At 34.4% G+C, this 22045-nt stretch overlaps 1 protein-coding gene across 5 annotated transcripts in view; it reads left to right on the top strand.

The window, feature by feature from the left end:
• Positions 1 to 22045, top strand: part of IMMP2L (inner mitochondrial membrane peptidase subunit 2) — a 474976-nt gene that overhangs the window by 368954 nt on the left and 83977 nt on the right. For 4 of the 5 annotated variants that reach the window (XM_068669474.1, XM_068669478.1, XM_068669473.1 and 1 more), the window contains one exon: positions 8574 to 8676. The exons of the other annotated variant lie outside the window; for it this stretch is intronic. In XM_068669474.1, coding sequence (XP_068525575.1) covers positions 8574 to 8676 — 103 coding nt within the window. The remainder of the gene's footprint in view (positions 1 to 8573; positions 8677 to 22045) is intronic. 5 annotated transcript variants of the gene reach the window in all.

Genomic DNA, 22045 nt, shown 5'->3' with positions numbered 1-22045 from the left:
AGTACATTCATATGGTTAATGGGACTTTATCAAAAAAGCAAACAGTAATTTTTATAATTTAAACTTGAAAGGGCACAGTATTGGCAATTGGAATCAGATTCACAAGTGAAAGGCAATAGAGAAAAATGAGATACAGTATGTTTTCTTTTTGATCAGTAAGCTGGTTAGTCATTTAAATGAAGCAAATGTAACAGATAAAATGTTGCACTTTTTTTCTTTTTTTCTTTTTTTTTTTCTTTTTCCCAACTAAAAATTGCTGTTCTGCTTTAGTTTTAATTTATCCTGAAAATAATCACGGTTCTTCTGTTTAAGGGAATGCACTGAACAAAAGAATGGAGTTTCAGTATCTCAAATAGGAAAGACAGACTCATGAAAAAGTGTGTACAAATATTTATTTTCAAATACATATACCATGTGCAGTTATTTTTAGGTAGTATCTAACGTTGAACAAATTGTAAAATGTGTATTGATATCAAATTTAGAATTTTCTGATACTTGTTTTGAATTCAAATACTCTCAACACAGTTGGGGGCTGTAATGCAAGTTACTTATGAACACTGAAAGGAATATGTTCCTTGAACAAGGAGTCCACAGTATCACCTCAACAGTCTTTTGCTGCACATTTGATCACTTTGGAGAAAAAAAAAAGATTCTGCATTTATATGTGTCAGCAGAAATCATCCATAAATTAATAAAAATTAATAAAAATTTCACCAAAATTACATTTTTCTTAAGAAGTTTGAGGAGAGTTACTGTGGAATCATAAAATGTGACTGCTGTTAGCACTAGAGCAGATGACATACAGTGAAAAGAAAGTGGCACAAAATATGAAGGGAATGGTGTAGAAGACCAGTGAATGAAACCACACATGATACAGGAAAAAGGGATAAAGTCATCGGGGGAAGGCAACTACTGTTAGTTGATGGTTCTTAGCAGTGGGAGCAAAATGAGTTCTGCTGTGCATGAATAAGTGATATTAAATGCTTGAGGTAGCCACACGCCTCCTGACTCTGTAAGCAAAACTCTCAGGAACAGAGGAATTCCCATACCACTAAGTGCTATGTGATCTACAGTGCTCTTTTAAGTGATTTCTAAAGGAAAGTAGGATGAATTGAAAAGATTACAGAAAGGCAATGTGAGGCTGAAAAGGGGAATCACAAAAACTGATTGCAAGTAAACACAAAAAACTGTAGTTGAAGAAAAAGCACTTCTTTAAAGTCTAGATCCTCTGGCATTGCTGGTTGGTAATGCTGCTACAGCTCTACTGTTCACAAAATTTAGAAAATAATTTCTGTTAGCTGTAGCTTTTTTTTTTTTTTTTTAATTTAATTTAACAGATTGGTTGCCCAGCACCTGTGTAACAGTCCACTGTGTAAGCAGTATATAAATATATATGTATGCATATGTATTTGTAGGTAAAAATATTGGAAGAGTGGCAAAACATAGGCCCTAGATAAATATCTTTAAAGTGAAGAGGAGAATATGCAAAGAAAATAAAATACAACCTAGAAATGTTATCATCTTATATATTTATCATCAAAGTTTAAGTCAAATGATAGTTTTGGGAAAAATAGTGAATGGGCGAAGTCATGGAAAACTTTCTCCAGAAAGAGATATATGAAGGAGAAGCAGATTGGGATAAATGTGCATTGCGTCACATATACCAGGCTTATAAAGCAACAGCAGCTCCATAACTGCTTACTCATTAAAAAGCTTAGAAGTGTTTTGAAAATATTTTGAAAATTCAGAAAAAAAAAAAAATTGAAGAAAATGTACTTTAAGAAAAATTGAAACTGCCATTCAAATGTTGATAATAGTCAAACAGGTGTTAAAAGTAGCAGAGGAGTTCATTAAGAAAGAATACATAAGGTCAGGCATCAGAAATTAAAGTGATATATCTTAGAAACCTGGCTTTATTTCATTGTATGCGTGTTTCAGGTTATGTGTATTTCCATTCATCAATTTAAATCTCTCTACAAAATAGACAGGTAAAAAAAATAGGTAGGTCAAAATAAAGCTTGCAGAGATTAAGGAATCTGTCAGGTCATATGTTAAAAAAAAAAAAAAGTTATTAATATAAAAGTAGATGTACAGTACGTATTTTCATATTCTCCTGATTTCTGAGGGGGAAGATAAATTTATCTTGGCAAAGATACGTGCTACATTTTGAAGAGTAGCTTCCGTACCTATTTGGAATATGGCACTGAAAGTCATATCTTCACTGAGATATATGCATCAAAATTATCTTCATTTCCGTTAAAAAAAAAAATAGAGTACTTTTTGGGTGACAACATTTTTAGAACATTTGACTTAGTCTTATATGTTTTCACAAAGCAGATAATTCACAAAAACTGTAAATATCAGTATTTGGTTAGACTGGTTTTTAATTGAAGTTAAAATCCAGTTTTTTTTTTTTTTCTGAATACTGTATGTTTTAAAAGTGATTAACTGCAATTTTGAAGAAGCTGGTGAAGCAAGTAATGAACTAAATAATTATTTTGCTTAGAATAACATACTTTCTGAGAAAATATCTAATTAATAAAAGAGAGCTACAAATATCTGCCATGACTTCTAGGTTAGATTTCTAAAGATATTTACTGTTACCATCTCTGAAACTTATAAATCTGCAATGATGCAACAAAACTGGCTGTGGCATCACTTCGGTAAGAAGGCTTTAGCTGGGAAAAAAAGAGACACCATTTGAAGTTCAGCATCATTCTTGCTTTGCTTATTATAAAAACTTGTGTTTTTATTGTCCTGTTCTGAATGAGAAAACTAGTCAATTAGTCTTAATTTTTCATAAATCTTTAAAATATCTCTTTCGTAGCAAAAGCTGAAACCTACATTGTTTAGATGGTTGAAAATTTGCCCAAGTATGGGTGAAGGAATCATTTGTCTCCTTAACTGCTCCTAATCTCCCCAGTCTGGAGTCTCTTGTTTCTTTCATTTCAGCCTACCTGCTTTTAGAGGTCCAGCCCAAGCGTGGATCTCCTCCAGCACTTCTCCAGAGCATATTTTCAGCTCAGATCTATTTCAATAATCGATTGATCTACAGCTTTTAAGGAAAACATGTTTCAGCTCTGAGGCAAATGTTAATAGCTGCAGAAAACCAAAGCATATTCCCAAGCTTGCTGACATACTCTCATGCATAGTCTGGTAACCTGGCCTTAAAACAAAATATTTACTTGGTTCACACACATAAAACTTGCCTTCTAAAGGCAGCTGATTAAGTAACAGCTTGTGGTCAAAAGCATATAGAACTTGTAAGGGAAGGGTTAAAGTAAAAAGACACAGATGGTTGCGTGTGTCTGTTGGAAGGGAAAACAGAGATTTCTTAGGGGCTGGGAGGTGATTAGTGTCATGTGGAAAATGCCCTGTGGTGATACTAATATAATTTACATGATACATTACAATAAGGTTTGTACCTTGGGATCTGGGTGTCATCTGAAATTGAATATCTTACTAGCTTTCATTCTGTGAAGTTGATGAAGATGGAGACGTGATTTGATTTCCATGTGCATCAATTTATGTTGTTTGGAAAAAGTTGTTCTTAGCATGATATAGGTTACCTTTTTTTTTTTTTTTTTTTTTTTTTTTTTTCCCAAAAGTGTTTGTGTATGTTTACTATCTCCTATGTAAACAGAAGAAATTGTCTACAGTGTCTGTTCCCTGATGGCACCCAAAGGTATGGAGATTGCAGGGACCTTCTGATTTCTCAAGGTCAAATCAAGTGGAAGGCAGTCATTCCTCATCCAACTTAGCAGAGCCAAGTTGCTTGCTTTGGCACTGGTACCACATCCTAAAAAAGCAGATTTTTCTTGCTAGTGGACAGGTGGTTAGAATGCCATAAAGAGCTCATTTTTGACTGTCAAGATTGAAATTATTTCTCAGCCAAGGATAGTACATCTGTTAACTATTAAAACATGAAGTAAAAAAAAAAAAAAAGCCAAACAAATATACAAAAACAACAAAAATACCACCTTTGCATTGGGTTCAAAATGTATTTGAAATGTAAGAAAAAATGAAATTTCAGACAAATTTCTGTGACTATAAGGATAAAAGTAATTCTATTACATTCTCATCAGTAAAATTAATGGAACTCTCCTAGACTCTACAGTGAGTAGTCAAAACTGGGGTTTGAGCAACTGTAGCACAGGTGATCATTGCTAACCTCTCGAATACCTAGGCAAAAGCTGAAATATATATATATATATATATATATATGTATATATATATATAAATATATATATATACAAGTGCTTGACTACTTTGTATGAAAATCTGGGTATTTTAATGTCTTTACCTATACTATCCTGAAAGTGGATTTTTAAAATGGTCAAATGAGCAGGATATAAAGTGCTGAACAGATTGTTTTTTTAAAGATGTTATGTTTCAGAAAGTGAAAGACTGCCCTTTATCAGGAGAGGCTTTCTGAAATGTAAAAGATTATTCAGTAATTATAACTTGTGCTAATGAACTGGATATGGAATTAACAAATACTAAGTTAATTATCACTTGCACAAATTTTTCTCTTAAGAATTCACTCAGAAATCTTCTGAATTTAATTAAATACTTAATGTGTGAGAGCTAACGGAGGTCAAGATTACATGCAAATGCAGAAAAATGAGTTGAAGTGTTCTCTTAATATAGAAGGAAAAATAATAGTTTTTTCTGTACTACTTTCAAAATACACAATTCATTGCATTGCTTTTGTAGGAAAGGCCTCTCAGAATGAGTTGATATAAAATTCCTGGTGAACTAGTGCTGGCTTCTGGTGCTTTTATATGATATTTGGCTTGAGGATTTTAGGTATTGTTATTGTTGAAGACTGCTAGAAACATTCCTGAGTGATTTTTCACTTTTATTTATTTATTTATTTATTTTTCACGGAGCTAGTAATCATTATACTTGTAATTTTTAATTATTTACATGGTCTTGAATATGAAAAGTGGATGGCAGTTGCCTGCAAGTTATAGTGTTCTCTTATCCTTAAGAGAGAGACTTCAATCAACATTTCTCTTTTCTCTCATTATTTCCTATCAGAAATAATGTTGCACTATTTGTGTTAGAATTTGGCCTTGTAGGACTGCATAAAAAAATGGGTGATGTTTCCATTCAGCATGTCTGGCTAAAATGTTTAATTAATGAAATTAATGAATGGCAGTTGATGTATTAAGAGGAAGAGCCATATTGCCAATGTGGTGCACACACATGGTCTCCTCTGTGTAATTTAGGACTGAGATTAAAGTGTGTAATTTCTGTAAAATTCATGTGAGAGAGAGGCAGTGTTAATAACTAACTAATTTTGACCACGAAATAATTTGGACTACCTTCAACGGAGAGAAAACGATAACTTTTTTGTTCTTAGAAAAAGTCAACGTAGTGTTTGCAGCAGTAATTAAAAATAACCTACTGTCATTAACTGAATATGGTTTTCTGAAGCCTGGTTGGCTTGCATGAATGATTTATTGATCTTCTGTGGAGCAATTCAACAATGAAATTATCTTGAAAATTAAAAACAGTATTAAGTAATGGATGATCCAATTTACTGTAACATGAGCTTATTGTTGTAGTTTGGTACTAATTCATGCAGTGAAAGGCTTCTAAATTTCAGCTTGCCCTCCAAAGAACAGCGTTTGCAGGAGTATTGCTACAGTGGACACAAAGTCCCCAGGCAACTGCACTGTGCAAATACCTACACTAACATTTTGAATGAATTATCTTAGAAAAATAAATTTTCTTGCCTTTTTTTCAGAGGTATACAGGTACTTTTTGTTTGTGATATTTTACTGAAAATTTTACTATTGCAGCTACAGATGGGGAAAAAAATGATGATTTTTATACTCCATACATTAAATGGCAGAAGATTTTAAATTTATCTGCAGAGCTTACAGAGGAATTTATCCATTTAGTATCAGTCCTATCTACTAAAACAGATAAACTACTGCTTCTGTTCCTTTTCCATTTCTCTTTCATATTCCCTTAATACATTTACCAACTTTATCAGTTTTAACTCTATATCTTCTAAGTTAAATCTTTTTGCGTGCAATCATTTGTGTTATTTTTTTCAATCTGAAAATTTTTACATAATTTTTCTTTAATCACTGAAAGAGACAGGGATTTTGCATAACTGAAACAAAATTTTCTGCTTTACAATGGCTTCTTCAAAAGTAGAAAAGAAAAAAAAATCCTATATTGTAGAAATAATAAAAAGAGCCAATAATAATTACTGAATTCTGTAATTGATTTTTTTTTGCTTTATACCCTAAAGAATACACTATACACACATGGTTAAGCCTTTGTATTTTCACAGGCTCTCTGCAAATACAGGTCTTTCCATGCAGCCTACATTCTCTCCATTTTTGTTTCCAAATACTTACTGCAAAAGCTTTTTTTTCCATTCCTGTTAATTTCATAATTGTAATAAAGGAAGAGATTATTTGGGGGTTGGAGACTGTGTGTGATCAGAGAAGGAATCACTGACTGACATTTGCCAGATTATTTTCTTGGCATTTATGAGGCAAACATGTCAACAGAAGTAACTTTCAAATCCCTTTCACCTATCAATGAAATTCAGTTTTGTACATAAAGTCTGTGAAGGTACAAAACTTTATCACAATCTACTGTTCTATATTTATGAAGATGAATAAAACAGAAAAATAAGTATTTTTTGAGCTGTTGTTTGCCTTTATCACTGATGGAAGGTATTAATTTAGTAATTTTTAGAGTGTCTAATCATACAGAACAGAATTAGTGGCCAATGTCTCTGAACGTCTCTGAACTATATCTTAAAACACATGCTTCTAGTAAAATATGTTCTCATTTGGTACTTAATAAAATAAATTATTAGTGAGACAAAGCATTATGGAATCTCAAAACATAAACATTTTTTTATTGTCTAGACTATTTTTAAAGGAAAAAAAAGAAAAAAAAAGTAGTTGAATTGTCATAAATAGCTATTTTAGGATAATTAAATTTTTACAGACTCTGCATTTTAGGAATCATATGTTTGCCAACTTTGGACAGTTATGCATTTTTATATAAATGATATAATGACTCAGCCTTAAATATTATGTAATGTGATTTTTTTCTAAAGAAAGATGAAATGTTGAGTCTCTTTTTCCACAAATAGGCACAAATAATCATTTTTTTGACTTCTAATAAAAACTCAGGTAGAATTTCCATTAGAATTTAATTTTGGCAGACTTGTCCTTTCAGCTGCCTCTGAAGCTGTTTGAAAAAGCACTGTTTGGATTTTGTGACTTACAAAGTAGATTATTATTTTTGTTTGACTTTATTAATGCACGTTTGAGATTCCATGTTTATTTAATATTTCATAGTCATCTGGCTATTGATTAGCTTGTCCTCATAACATTCACTCTCTCTCTCTCCACCCCTCTTCAAAAAAACAGTTTTCTCATTTTGATTTGTGACCATCCCCAATCAGCTTTGTTCAGCTGAATCTGCTGGTGAAAGTGATTTTCTGTCTTCAGCTGACATTCTTCAGTTTTTGAGCATGCTCCTGTTTTGCCTTCTGCATTGAGGGCAGGTGGTGAAACGAGGTGAGCAGCTGGAAGCAGCCAACTAGATCAAAAGACTGCTTCTCTCTGGTCAGATGTGGTTACCCAATACAAGATAAGAGGTATCACTATCCATAGTCCTGTCTGTAAATGCTTCATCATGGTAATAGTTCAGTGTCCCTGATAGAATTACCTCCCTGCATGAATGTTTGCAGAATAACAGATCCTGTCTGAAAGAAAACAAAAGTGTATAATAGAAGGCAGACTACAGTTGTGAGAATGACAGCTACTCGGGAACTAAATACAGGAATTTTGCATACTGCAAACCTCAGCTTTTAGGACTCCTCTGTAGCTTGTCATTTTTGTAATATCATTGCATGCTGAGACACTGTTTCAGTATGGCTTTCTGTAGAGAATGGCTTGAATCATCAATATCTTTTTTTTTTTTTTTTTTTTTCCCTTTCAGTTGGCCTTCTTCTAGACGTTTCCTTTAAGTTTATCCTGTTTAGCTTGTTACAGGTGAAGAAATCCTATCCCCAGGATATAGGCATTACTGTAATCCAAACTCTGAATCTAAGGCCAGGTCACATATACCAGATTAGTTTCGAGAAGTACCTAATGCTACCCTGAAAGGAAAGCATGCTCAATACAATATCTTTATGTGATTATGACATATGTCCACTGGCATTTACCTGAGATAAAATCTGATGGTTCAAAGAATTGTTACAACAGATATGGAAATAAGAGTTCCTTAATTATATTTAACTGAAAAGTCTTTTACTCCCTGTTGTGATTTGATTTTTGCCAGAGCAATTTAGTAAACAGGCCCTGATAGTGCAACTAGCTCATACAAAATTGTTATTCATTTTCACTTGAGTAGCATTATTGAAATCTAAAGGACTTTAGCATGTATTTTTTTTGTTCTTTTTAAGCAAGTGTTCATGGTGTGCAAGGTCAAATTCCAAAATAACAAATATGTGAATTTTCATAAGAAAATGCTTTTTTTTTTTTTTAAATAAAAAAATGATTAGCCTTTTTTGCAATTCTTTTTAGAACCATTGGATACAAAAAGAAGTATGTGAAAGTTCCCCATGGACATATTTGGGTGGAAGGTGATCACCATGGGCACAGCTTTGACAGCAATGCATTTGGCCCGGTAAGTCAATTAGCTGTGTATCATTTAAGCTTGCAACTGAAAAGCAGTGCATATCTCTTGGGTAATTTGTGTGACACAGCATGTGTGAATTCCACATGATTGTGCTCTTATTATTTTTTGTGGGAATTATTAGATTTCATAAAATATTTTGGTGGATTGCGATTGAGTTTGCTTTTAACTATTATAAAAGGAACAAAGACTCCTTTGAATTCCCCCGCGTGGAAGAAGAAGGAGTAGAGCTTTTAAATTTGTAGGGATGTACCGGAGGAGTAGGCAGAGGGCGAGCCAGCTCCCTGTAGCTGACAGATGCTCCCTGAGGATGTTGCCAGCTGATGCAATTTGGAGCGGCTCCCTCCAGGGAGCTTGTCTTGCTCTAGTGCCAATACTGGGATAAAGAATTAGGAAATTGTAAGTGCATTTAGGAATTGTTAACTGTTAACTGGTCTATGGATATTAGTAGGGATATTTCAAATCTTTCCCCAAAGTAAATATTTAAGTTTTCTTAATATGGGTCCATTTTCATATTGAATTATTTCAAAATGTAACCCAAAAGATCTTTTTCTTGATAGGTAAAAATGCATGTCTGTTCATCAAGGAGACAGTAAATATTGTTTTTCTGCACTTCAGTTTTAGTTAGGTTTTGGTTTTGTTACTCTTTGTGTGAAATCATGTTCTTGTTGTAACTTAAGATTCAGAAGATAACAGTCATGTAATCTGTGCATTCTGCTGTGTAAATACAAATCCTATAAATCCTTTTTGCCCTATTCCAAATGCATTTTTTGACATGTTTAAGGGAGAATTCTCTTCTAATATTATAAAAAGCCAGTGCTTTTCACAGGTAAGTTCTCAAGGCTAGATTTGTTTCATCTTTCGTACCTATTTTATACAGAAGTCATCCACTGGCGTTAGTTGAATTAATGACAGCAAGGACCTTATGAATTTGTCTGACTTCTAGAAGATGAGACCAATTGTTTATACTTGTTGTCTAGAAAAAGATGGAAAAAAGCCTACTGTCTGGTTCCGAGTAGTCTAATGATGCTATTACTCTCTTTTCATTCTTCTCTTTATTGTTGTTATTATTTGTGTTCATGTTGTGCTTGCTATTTTTCATTATTATTTTTTCTGTTACTACCTTAAGATTTCTGACATCTTGTTTTAGAGGTTCTCTCCTGCAGGATTTCAGTCAGTCTGTCTTGTGGAGGAACAGACTCTTTGCTTTCTTTCTGGGCTATTCCTTTTCTATTTCGTTCTCTGTTTCCAAGGTAAATCATAGTCATAAAACCAGTTTTTTGTTTTGTTTTGTTTTTTTCCACTTAGAAATATTTGCCACTGTAGACTTAGAGTGTAAGGAATTTTTGAGTCAGGTATTGGTTTTATATTTACACCATCTTAAACAGAAATTTATACATTGTAAAATCTTCAAGGTAGTTTACTTATGATTTTCATACATGTTGAGGTAAATCTGAATACCCTCAGATTTTTACATGAATACATTGTGGACAGGTCAACTGCAAATAGGTATCTTTCTGTGACATTTAATTAGAGCAGCAATTGTTGAATACAGACAAAAGGGGGCAGAAGAGATGACGGCTGGAAACTGGCTTGAGAAGAATAAAATTTTGAGAAATTTCAGCTGCAGAAGAAAAGGAAGAGTATATTTAGAAGAGCATGCTAGATGGCTGGTTCTTAACGTAATACACAGATTAGATTTTAGGTTACTGGGGTGCTTTCTGTGGTTTGTTTTCGTGGCTACTCTGTGTGCTGCAGTCTTGAGATCTCTTACACAAGTGCGAGTAAGGTTATTGGATGAAAAACCTAAAAATAGTTAGCAGCATTTTCTAAGTCTGAAAGTAAGACAGAGTTCCTAGTTATGCAGAACAATTCGCTTATTTTCTTGTAGGAAGTAGAAACGTGTATTAGTAAGAGTAAGATACCTTACTCTTGAAGAGGATCTATCTCTGTGTATCTCTTGAAGATAAGGCTCAGGGGAGACCTACAACTCTACAACTACCTGAAAGGAAGGTGTGGGGAGCTGAGGGTCGGCCTCTTCTCACAGATAGTGATAGGACTAGAGGGACTGGCCTCAAATTACGCCAGGGGAGGTTCGGGTTGGAAATGAGGAGACATTTCTTCTCAGAAAGAGTGGTCAGGCATTGGAATGGGTTTACCAGGGAAGTGGTGGAGTCACTGTCCCTGGGAGTGTTCGAGGAAAGGTTGGACGTGGTGCTTAGGGACATGGCTTAGTGGGTGACATTGGTGGTAGGGTGATCTTGAAGGTCTTTTCCAACCTTAATGATTCTGTTCTGTTCTAAAGCATTAAAATGGCTCTTCAAACCAATCAGAAGGTATGCTCTTAATTCAAACACCTTTGCTCTCATAAGACTACAATATTCATAAGGATCAGACTGTGCAATTATGAGACATGAACCCCTTATTCTCATTCTGTTGAAATATTATAGGTCACTTTAGAAATTAGATTAAATTATGTTATGTGCATCACGGTTCTCATTTGCAAAAACAAATATATTTTCTTGGATCACAAGACTCAGTAAAAATAGTATACTTTTAAGATGGGTTACGTTGTAGGCCTACCACTTCCCAAATTTCTTGCAATCTTACAATAGGAAAGCACATTTAGTGTAGATAGTCTGACAGTAATATTTTGTAGATGAGTTTAATGAGTTACATGGGGCATAAAAGGAAGTTATGGAAAAACAGATTGAGAACAGATGTTAGAATCAATTTTTCTCTTGGAGAATAACAACATGTGTAATGGCCTAATGGGTTAGGTTGATAAAGCAACAAACCTGAGATCATTCAAGATCTAAATTAGATACACCTTTAGAGAGATATGGATTTCTAAAATGTAAAAATTTGACAAATTAAATTATCTTTACTTAGCTCATAAAAATTTTATAAAATAAATTATATTATTTATTGTTATTGCATGCTTTTAAAAGGACTAAAATTGGAAAGTTAAGATATAGATACATATTTTCCTGAGGTGTTAAATAAAATGAAAATATTTTAACTAAGATTTGGAAAGGTTTTACATTTCCTTTCTGCTTAGTTGTTTGTTTGAATAAATTTAATACATCAACTGATGTTACAAAAATAACAGGACAAGTATGATTAGTGCTGAATTAGACATGTTGTTAACTCTATATATTCCAAACTTAAATATTAATTGCCTTTCCAGAGTAATTGACTAAATTAAATAGTGATTTTAAATAGTGTGATTATTGTACATTGTCTTTGAAAAACTGTTGCTTAGTGCAACACAGATTGGCAGATCTTACATAATACTACTGCTTTGATGCTGCTGTGTTTCAGGTTTAGAAATATGTCACGTCAGCCATTCATAATGCTGAGCATAGTGGCTTTGAATAGCAGCCAATAAATATTCAGAGAACTTGGATCTTTTTACTATTATTTAAGGGAATAAAAAAAAAAGGTTTTTCTGGAAATTTATTTCAATTATCTAGACTAGAATAGTGATTTCTACACAATTCACTCTTACTGTTTTCAAATTCTTATAGAATGAAAATGAGCATTTATGATATTTGCTTAGCATTATTTAAATGCTACAGGAGTCTAATAATGACTTCTTGCTTATATAATTATGATACTCCCCACCTTTTTCTTTTCAGTTCTGGTAATGTTGTGATTTTGGGCCTTCCTACCATGAGGCTGTAGTTCAACGGTACAGGAAACATTTTTTCTTTGCTCAGAAATGTAGAAGCCACTTCATATAAACTATTGATCTGCTATTAAACTCCTCTGCTACTTCAGACTTCTTAAAGAATCAGGTAACCTGATGGTGAGGTTTGTACCAGGTCAGCTATTGTCTGGCATTACACAGGCTGTGTAAGCAACAAACAAACCAACTGACAATTTACAATTTGAATCTGACATTGTAGCTAACTCAAAGGATGAGTCATAAACTGTATACACATACAGATCAGATGCATAGAGCTGGCAGCCAGCAGTGACATCCAGGGGTGATTATGCTACCAATAAGTAACGGTACCCGAGAACCGTTATTAGTAAACGCATACAATAACCCGAGAAGTTATTAGTAAATGCATACAATACCTGATTTATATGTATTCTTGGATGTATACATATGCAGTGAATATCAAATATATAAAACCATTCAATTATATCTCATGGAGAGTTGTTTTTGCTACATTTCTGTCTCTCCAGATGCCTCCAAACTGAGCATATGAAAGAGCTTTATAAAATTAGGGTTTAAAGTTAGTGGCAGTCTTGCAACTGACTTGTAAAGGACCTGAACAAAAGCTCATTAAAGTCAATGAGAGATTTCTATTGGCTTTAATGGCTTTGGATAAGACTCTTTATGAGTTAAGCTTCACAATCCAGTGTAAGGGCAAAAAGACTATTATCCTCCTTATCTTCCTGGGAAACCTGAGACACAGGTAGGTTAAGTACCTTGTCATAAAACATGTTTTTGCCTCAGTCAGGCAAAAGGGCTATGCTAGCCCTTCTTATTAAAATTACATATTTTAACGTGTTTACTCTCAAAACTAAATCCTGTTGAAATTGAGTCTGGCTTTTTCTTTAACAGAAATTTTATGTTCATAAGCTTCGAATGCGTAAATTGCTTTTAGTCAGCATTACTGTAATGGCTTTATTTATGATTCTCCATATAAGCAATTCTGTACTCTAAGTTCATGCAATAAACTAACTGAAAAACACTCTTGTCTGTTTACCTATTATTTCTTCTTTCAGCAGTACAAACCTGTGACTAGAAAAGAATGATTTTAATTTGCTTTTCAAAGAGATAAATCATAATCTCTTTTGGATATAAGACAAAAATGGTTTGCCTGTTAACCCTCAATAACAGTAACAGTTAGTAACAGTGTGGCCTATTATAATTATAATCATAATCTTAAACGGATCCGATATTTCTCTTTGTAACTACTGTTAGTGAGTATAAGTAGTCAAAATCAGAAAGCCTGAAAGCAGTAAGGTGATCTAAAATAAGACTCTCTTAGTGAAGTTCAGTTCACGACTTCTAATAAAGGAATGTATGAACCCAGAGATCTGCAGCCCATGACAGTAACTTTTTCACATGCTCTCCTTCTAAGGCAGGATCAGAGGACAGTTGGAGGAAGAAGCAGATATCTTTCCACTGTACAGGATTACTTGCATAATAGTAAACACAGAGTGCTACATATCCTAAAAGTGCAAATCATCTTGGTGATGATTTTGCCATCTGCTGAAGATGAGCTACAAACCAGCGCAAGAATCCCCCTGAAATGCAGCAGCTGCTAAGGCAAAAGGTGGGAAACGTTTAACAGCTCGCAGCAATGTGCTGAAGAGCACTTTGTTAAAATTGCGAAGTAAGGTATGTAGGCAGGGCACACACTTCCCATAGGGAATTCTGCCAGCTCTCAAAATACTTTGTGATGCCATTTGTGTTCCCATATTCCAACCAACCATCTCAAGTCTCTGAAAACAAATAAAATCAGTGAGATAACCTTTATCCCAATCCCTATTTTGCTTTGTTTAGACCAAAGTCAAGAGATGGTGAAGCCTTGTGAAATGAAATGTGATTTTTTGCAAACAACAACAAAAAAACAACTATCTATGCTTACACTGATAAAGCTAATGTAGGTTGAGTATAATACTGATGGCATAGTAGTGAGTGAATACTGGAAATGACTTCAGGGACTTAGATACATCAGTTTGCTAGCTGGTGTTACAGCTTCTTCTGTCATTTTGCTACTACTGACCACTGCTTGCTCTTATGGGACGACTGACGACTCTTATGGGATTTGTGACATTTCTATTTTATCTGTTGAATATTAAAGATGAAAAGAAGCTGTGTTAAAACAGGATGTGTAATGCAGATACGCAATCAATGACATGCCGTTATATTTATCTCTGGCCGCTGGCAAAAATGAAATAAATAAACCTGTTTACAATCAGAAAAAAAAGACTTTTCCCGTGGAGCATGAAGTTGCCAGTAGTAAATAGCATGCACACACAGCTTGAACTTGTAAAAATCTATGATGAATAAAACGGATAGGATATTATATGTTATGACTGATGATAAATAAAATTTGAAGGGTAAATATGCTTGTCCCTTTTGAGAGAATATCAGATTCAAATTGGGATGGTGGCTTGCCTGTTGAGAATGACAATTCACTCTAGGAGCTGCTTTGGTAATAAAATTGTGTGGCCTCACTGTTCGTTAAATTATCCTGACTAACTAAATTTGCAGAATAGAGAATAAAAGGTTCTCTATGGCTGTCCTAATTCTTTTTGAAAGTAAAATATTTAGCCTGATTGTAGTCTAAATCAATGCATAAAAGTTAATCTTTCAAGCAGCCTGGCTATCATCAATCCAGACAGGGTTCTCTCTGAACCTTATATAACATTCCTGACTATATGCTCAGAAAGCTTTTCCTTTTTGTTACTCAATTACTGTAAATAGGATACTAAATTTGGTATATCCTTTAAGCACATCCAGAATAGAGAATTTTTTGAACGCTTGTGACTAAAAGCTCTCAATTAAGTCTACACTATTTCTTGATAATGGAACACTCATGAGGACTTGTTAAGTAGCTGAAAGTTGCAGTTTTTATCTTAGTTATGTCAAATCCTATATATTTTATGCTTGCCAGCTAATTTTCTTTACTATGGTACTTGGAACTGTTCCTGTTATTTACCATTCTACTATGCAAAAAGCTTCAGTCATCATGCTTATGGAACAGGTTTTATGTAATAACCCCAAGCACAATGAATTATTAATCCAAATATTTGGCAAATATTTATGAATACAAGGACATTTAAATGATTTTCCAAGCACAGTGAAAAGGACGGTAGGCTGAACAGCATGCACCTGTTTTTGACATAATTTATGTTGACATAAACCAGGAAAAAAAAAGTTGAAACAATTTTAGATTGATTTAATAAAATATTAAAAGAGTTCAGAGAGCTGTCAGATTCCTACCATCATTTGTAATTAACTAATTTGAACAGCTCTACATTCAGATATATAATTTGCTGAACTCTGAACGTATTGTATACCTCTTTATCAGTTTCCTCACAATTCTATTTCACTAAAGTTACAGCCTGAAATGCCTTTTTTATTTTTTTATTTTTTTTCCTGATAAACACTCTGCAGGGAATAGGGAATAGGGAATTTTTGATAGGGAATTTTAATTCCTAAATTCATGTTAAGATTTCCAAGGGCTTCATTTAAAAATCCACTGAATATTTTCGTTTCTTTCTATTTTTGCTTCCTTAAATGTGGAACATTGTCGAAGTGCAGTCAATGATTACTAAAATAATGTTCCAAATTTTATTTTCATAGAATCATAGAATATCCTGAGTTGGAAGGGACCCATAAGGATCAATGAGTCCAACTCCAGGCACCGCACGGGTCTACCCCAAATTTTAGACCATGTGACCAAGTGCACAGTCCAAACAATTCTTAAATTCAGACAGGCTTGGTGCAGTGTCTACTTCCCTGGGGAGCCTGTTCCAGTGTGCAACCACCCTCTCGGTGAAGAACCTCTTTCTGATGTCTAGCCTAAACCTCCCCTGCCTCAACTTGACACCTTTCCTGTGGGTCCTGTCCCTGGTGATTAAGGAGAATAGGTCAGCGCCTGCCCCTCCACTCCACCTTGCAAGGAAGCTGTAGACTGCGATGAGGTCTCCTCTCAGCCTCTTCTTTGAGCCCCTCAGCTCAACAGACCAAGTGACCTCAGCTGCTCCTCATATGTCTTCCCCTCTAGGCCAGGGGGGGCCTGAAACCAGGTCAAGGCCCTTCACCATCTTTTTCACCCTCCTCTGGACACTCTCCAACAGTTTTACATCCTTTTTGTACTGTGGTGCCCAGGACTGCACACAGTACTTGAAATGAGGCCACACCAGTGCAGAGTAGAGCGGGACAATCGCTCCCCTTGACTGACTAGCAACACCGTGCCTGATACACCCCAGCATAAGGTTGGCCCTCCTGGCTGCCAGGGCACACTGCTGGCTCATATTCATTTTGCAGAGTTACAGGAAATTATCTATCTGATTCCATTATTTTAACAGGAAAACCGTAGTGTTATCACTACTATTGTCATTAAGATTCCTGATCCTAAAGTAAGACTATTTGGCCTTAGCATCTGTACTACTGCATGTCATATCAAGATGTTAGACCTGTATTAATATGGGAGTGAATTTGCAAACTAATACATGCTTATTTATTTACAAATGTATGTTTGTTTATTTTGGGAGCAAAACATTATTAAATATGATGAGTATTATTATCAGAACTACCAATACTTCTGTAAATTATTAAAGGGAAGTAATTGTTTCTATCTAGTTGGTGCCTGGTAGCTGGGAGTACTATGTCTGGTCTGGGACTTCCCTACTCAAGAGTTACAGTGACACAGGGAAATGATTCCTGTGAAAGGCTCTTGTAGAAGAGCTGTGTAAAGGAGAGCCTTCAAGAAAGCAGCTTGTTCAGCCATGAGCAGAGAAGGTGATAGGGTGAGCTCATGGTTGTCCTCAGCATACAGGAGGGCCAGACACTTCTCAGAGGCACATAACAGTAGGGCAAGAGACAACACAGGAAATTCTGAATAGGTATTAGTTTTTTTTTTTTTTTTTTTTGTTTGTTTGTTTGTTTTTGTGTGTGTGTGTTGTTTTGTTTTTGTTTTCAATATACAAGTTGTGCATCGATTACCCAGAAAGTTTCTGAAATCTCAGTTCTGTGAGAAAGTTTAAAATGAAATGAAATGTTACTGGACAAGTCCCTGAGCAACCCGAGCTGGCCTTGTTCTGAGTAGGAAGTTGGGCCAGATGACCTCTGAATGGCCCTTTCTACCTTTCTATCCTCTCTGTGCATCCTTGTAAGCCAATTTTATTTTGTCTATAGTCTGGATAATACATTTACTGCCTTATGTGTTAGCACATAAACATTATTTATCAAGAGACGAAAAATGGTCAAATTATTTACTGTATTAGGACTTTGTTATTTTTACATTGTCTTAAAGGATTATAAACTATATTAAATTACATTTCAGATTGTACAAGTTCCTTTTGCTTGTTTGTTTGCTTGCTTGCTTGCTTGTTTGCAAACATTTATCTGTGTTCCTTTGGTTCTAAAAGGAAAAGTTTAAAAGAACAGAGGTGATATGAAACAAAGGTGTCATGAGTGTTCCCAATTTGGCCCTGATTAACATTCAGCCTAGGCAGAAAAGATATGACATAAATACACATAAGTAATATAAAAAAAAAGATTATGGCTCAAAGGGATATCTTGTCTTGCAGTTTGAGCATGTATGGCCACACTAGAGGTAACTAAAAGAAAACACTTCCTGCACTTCTGATATTGAATTAAGTGAACCCATGATATTTTGGGCAGCACACCAAGAAATTAGGTGAAGGTGAAGCTCTCTTTTCCCAGGTCTCCCAGAAAGTGTGAGGACGGTCTCAGGATTTAATTTTAGATCTGATGTTTGTTAAAGAAAGCTAAGGGGACTACTCTTCTGCTGTGTTGTTCTGTAACTTAGGGAGCAAGTGCCAAGGAGGACTAAATTAGATTCTCCTTTTCCATGATAAAGGCCTGACCAAATGCAGTTTAAAATTTCATCAAGTCAAAGAATTTCAAAATTTGTTTAGAACAGATCACATGACATTTTGGTATTTAAAACAATAATGATTTAATAAGAAAATAATCAAGAAAGCCAATGCAGGTTTGGAAATGGTTTTCACAATGTGAGTAAGCTTAAGGAATTTCATGATCCTTTAACAGCATACACATTTTTGAAGAAGCACTTCAGATTTGGAGGTGTATTTTGGAACAAATAGAAATATTTAATTAGACCTTGAATCCTGAACTTGCAAATGTCTACTTATACATAGTTCTATGTTGACAAGTAGTTCTTAGTGATGTCATGGGACTGCATGATTCAAATTGCTCCTTTCTATTTACTGTGTTTCTTTTTTCTCTCTTTATCTTTAAATCTCTATCTTTAAAAACAACAACAACACCTTAATGAGTACACCCAATTTAAACTGAAACTGAATTTTAGCGATTTTAGTGTTCATTAGGATGACAGCTATTTCAGTAACATTTTTAATTTTTTAACAGTTGTAACTTTTCTTTTGTGGAAATAACTGTATTCCCGATTGTTAGCCCAAATGATAACACAGAATGAAAAGATTTCTTTATGATTTTTAATGAATTAAAACTATAAAAATATAAATTTAGTTTTCTGATGAACATAATCATGGTGTTGTCTAGAGAAAATTTCAGTTTCATAGTAGAATTTTGAATTTATTCATTCTCCCTTTAACTGCAGGAGAGACAAATACAGAAAATAATTCTTGAAACATAAACCCCACAGAATCTTAGATTTACTGAGAGAAGTAATGCCAAATAACAGAATAGTTACATGTATGTTTACAGTACAATTGGAGACAGTATCAGTTAATTATAGATAGGTATAATTATTTTTATTTACTTGCTCTGAGGATTTGAGCACTAAGATTAGCTTTTATTAGGGTTTGAAACTTTATGTTGGTTTCATTTAGAGATACTACAACTCAATATCAGATCCAGTAACCAGTACAATAATTTTAACTCTTCTCTTCTAAACCTTGAGATCTAGAAACAGTTGCATGTAATATGAAAACTGGCAGTGGTAACAGCGTTAAATAGTAATAATATCTCCATGATACTTCCCATGTAGTTAATTAATATCTGTTGCTTCCTTATAGCTTATGTAACTATTGTTTTCACATAGTTATTAAAATATATATTTAACTGCATTTGATGCAGAATAGAAATTGAGCATTAGGTGACCAACAGATTAGGTGACCTCTGTGGTCACGAGGGCAAGTTTTGTACAGACCTTTGAACACCACTGATGCATAGTAATGCCAGCAAAATTACTTTTTTCCTCCAGTGCATCTATTCCAGTGTGATTTTAGTGGTGTTTCTTCTTCCTTACAATACGTCTTCTTGAAACTGGAAGATCAGATTAGAAGTTTTAGAAAACAGGAATTTGTAAGCATAATAGTTGTGAGGTATCTGTTGTTGAATTAAGGGTGGAAGGAAACCAAGATATCTGGTAATGTGAAGTGATAGTGAGGTCTGATATTTCTTTGCTTTCAAAGCTTGAAATTTGAAGATGATGAATAATTTGCACTTTAAAAGTTTGGATCCTGGTTCAATGATTGATCAATACTCAGAAAGAAAGAAGAAGAATGGAAAAAAAAATATCTACTGTTGTTATTTTGTATTAACTGGTGGGAGTCATGCAATTTTAATAATGAAAATCTGTACAGTATCAGTCAAAAAAAAAAAAAAGGAAAAAAATCTTTTATAGTATTTTGTGATGGCAAAATGAGTTACCAGCTATTTTCTCACAGAGTCACTCCATTGTATTTAAGAGCAGAGTAAATGGTCCCTGCAATCACTGCTTTACAGCCATTGGATTAATGTATGTTAAGTGGTACTTGTGCAATATTGCACATTGTTAGAGCTTATTAAACACTTTAGTTGATGTTGCAGAGTTATTGTTTGTAGAATATAGCTTTGATTTGGTACACAGCCAAGAGAGGAAACTTAAGAGCTACAAGCCTTTCCAATTTTAATTTGCATCACTTTAGGGGGAATCAGGTTTCTTTGGGGTTAAGCAAATCAGAAGTTTTAAAGCCAAAGGCTCAGGTTCCTCCCACTAAAAATATACACCAAAAATATAACAAAGTCAAAGAACCCTAACTTGCTTCAATTTAATATTTTTAATTCTTTATTATGCCTGATCTTATTAGCATATTTCCCTATTATACACATTAAAATTGAGGTTTAATTTGCAACTTATTAAAAACAGGTTTTGTATAATTTAGATGCCAAAATAATAGACTCTTGGACTATTCCATAACAGATGTGAAACTGATATCCAACATTGAATTTTGACCATATACACACTATATCTACTAAAAGCCAGGGGAAGCCTGTGACCAAAGCAAAGTGCAATACACTGAAAAAGTAAAGGGATTAGAAGAAGTAACTGCCTCCAAAATTCTCCATGACTGCTCTTTGGCAGGTTATGGCTCCACCTACTATAATAGCTACCTTCAAATTTCACAGACTTAGGCAGGAAGGAAGAACATGCCAGAGGATGTGATTTTTAATTTATTTTTTTTTACAGTTTTCTTGATTAGACAGGCACATTCCAGAACCTGCCCCTCACATTTGGAGGCCCTCATAATTTTAGTTGTGTAAATGAAGGCATAAGGTCACAGCTCAAAGTATTCCTTAATTAACGTAAGATATGCTTATATTTAGTGAATGGAGTCACATAGAGATTAAGTCCGTTCTTCCTAAAGTTATTGATAGCTATTAAAATATTTGTAGTATCAGAATGAATTTTTACTCACATCAACTTTCAAAGTATTTCAAAGTATTGTGTTTTGAATTGACGCCAAGTGTTTGGTAGTACAACAAAGCAATTAGCTGTTAAATGACATCAGTAGTTAGATTAAACAAGAAAAAAAATGCTAATGAAGAATACAGTCATCATGCTTATATTGAATGATAGAAGTTAGCCTCTATGCTAATGCATGTAGCACGGGGAGTAAACAGGAGGAGTTTGATATATGCACACCTGCAGGGTTATGACTTCATTGGCATTATGGAGACATAGTGGGATGGCTCCCATGACTGGAGTGTTAGGATGGAAGGATGCAGGCTCTTAGAAAGGACAGGCAGGGGAGGAAAGTCTGGTGGGAGGTGTCTCTGCCTGTGGAAGATGTCCCTTCCCATGGCAGGGGGCTTGGAATTAGATGATTTTTGAGGTCCCTTCCTACCCAAACCATTCTATAATTATTCACTTTAGATCCCACTCATGACTGTCTCACATCCTTCTATGTGCCTTCTACTGATGGCTACTCTTAGAGAGAATTTTGCTGTAAATATTTCATAAATATTTCTCTGGTGTCAGACTATCTCAGTTTCAAGTAGCAGAAGTGATAAATGTGTTTATTTTAAATCTGCATTTCACTCTTTCCTTATACTGCTGAGTGTTAGGAATTATTGGTGTTGCTGAAGTCAGCAACAATATTAGTCCCAGTGGGACCTTCTTGTCCAGGAAATTGATTTTAATATATATTAGAAACAGAGTTCTGTAATCTTCTAGTCAGAGCCAAGCCTAGCTTTAAAGTAAAGGCTTGTGTGTGTGTGTATGTGTTTACATGTTCTTAAAAATCTTGGTTGCCAGGTACTGAGGTGTACCATCTTCATCCTTCTATTGTGCATGCACATGTTTCTGAATATTACTACTTATTCATGACACTTCTGTGTCAATTATGAGGAACTTGATATATCCCATTCAAA

Source organism: Anas acuta, chromosome 1, assembly GCF_963932015.1.
Source record: "Anas acuta chromosome 1, bAnaAcu1.1, whole genome shotgun sequence".
In the NCBI taxonomy this organism is placed as follows: domain Eukaryota; kingdom Metazoa; phylum Chordata; class Aves; order Anseriformes; family Anatidae; genus Anas; species Anas acuta.
The sequence above is the reverse complement of the archived record's forward strand: the minus strand, read 5'-3'. Positions and strand labels throughout refer to the sequence as shown.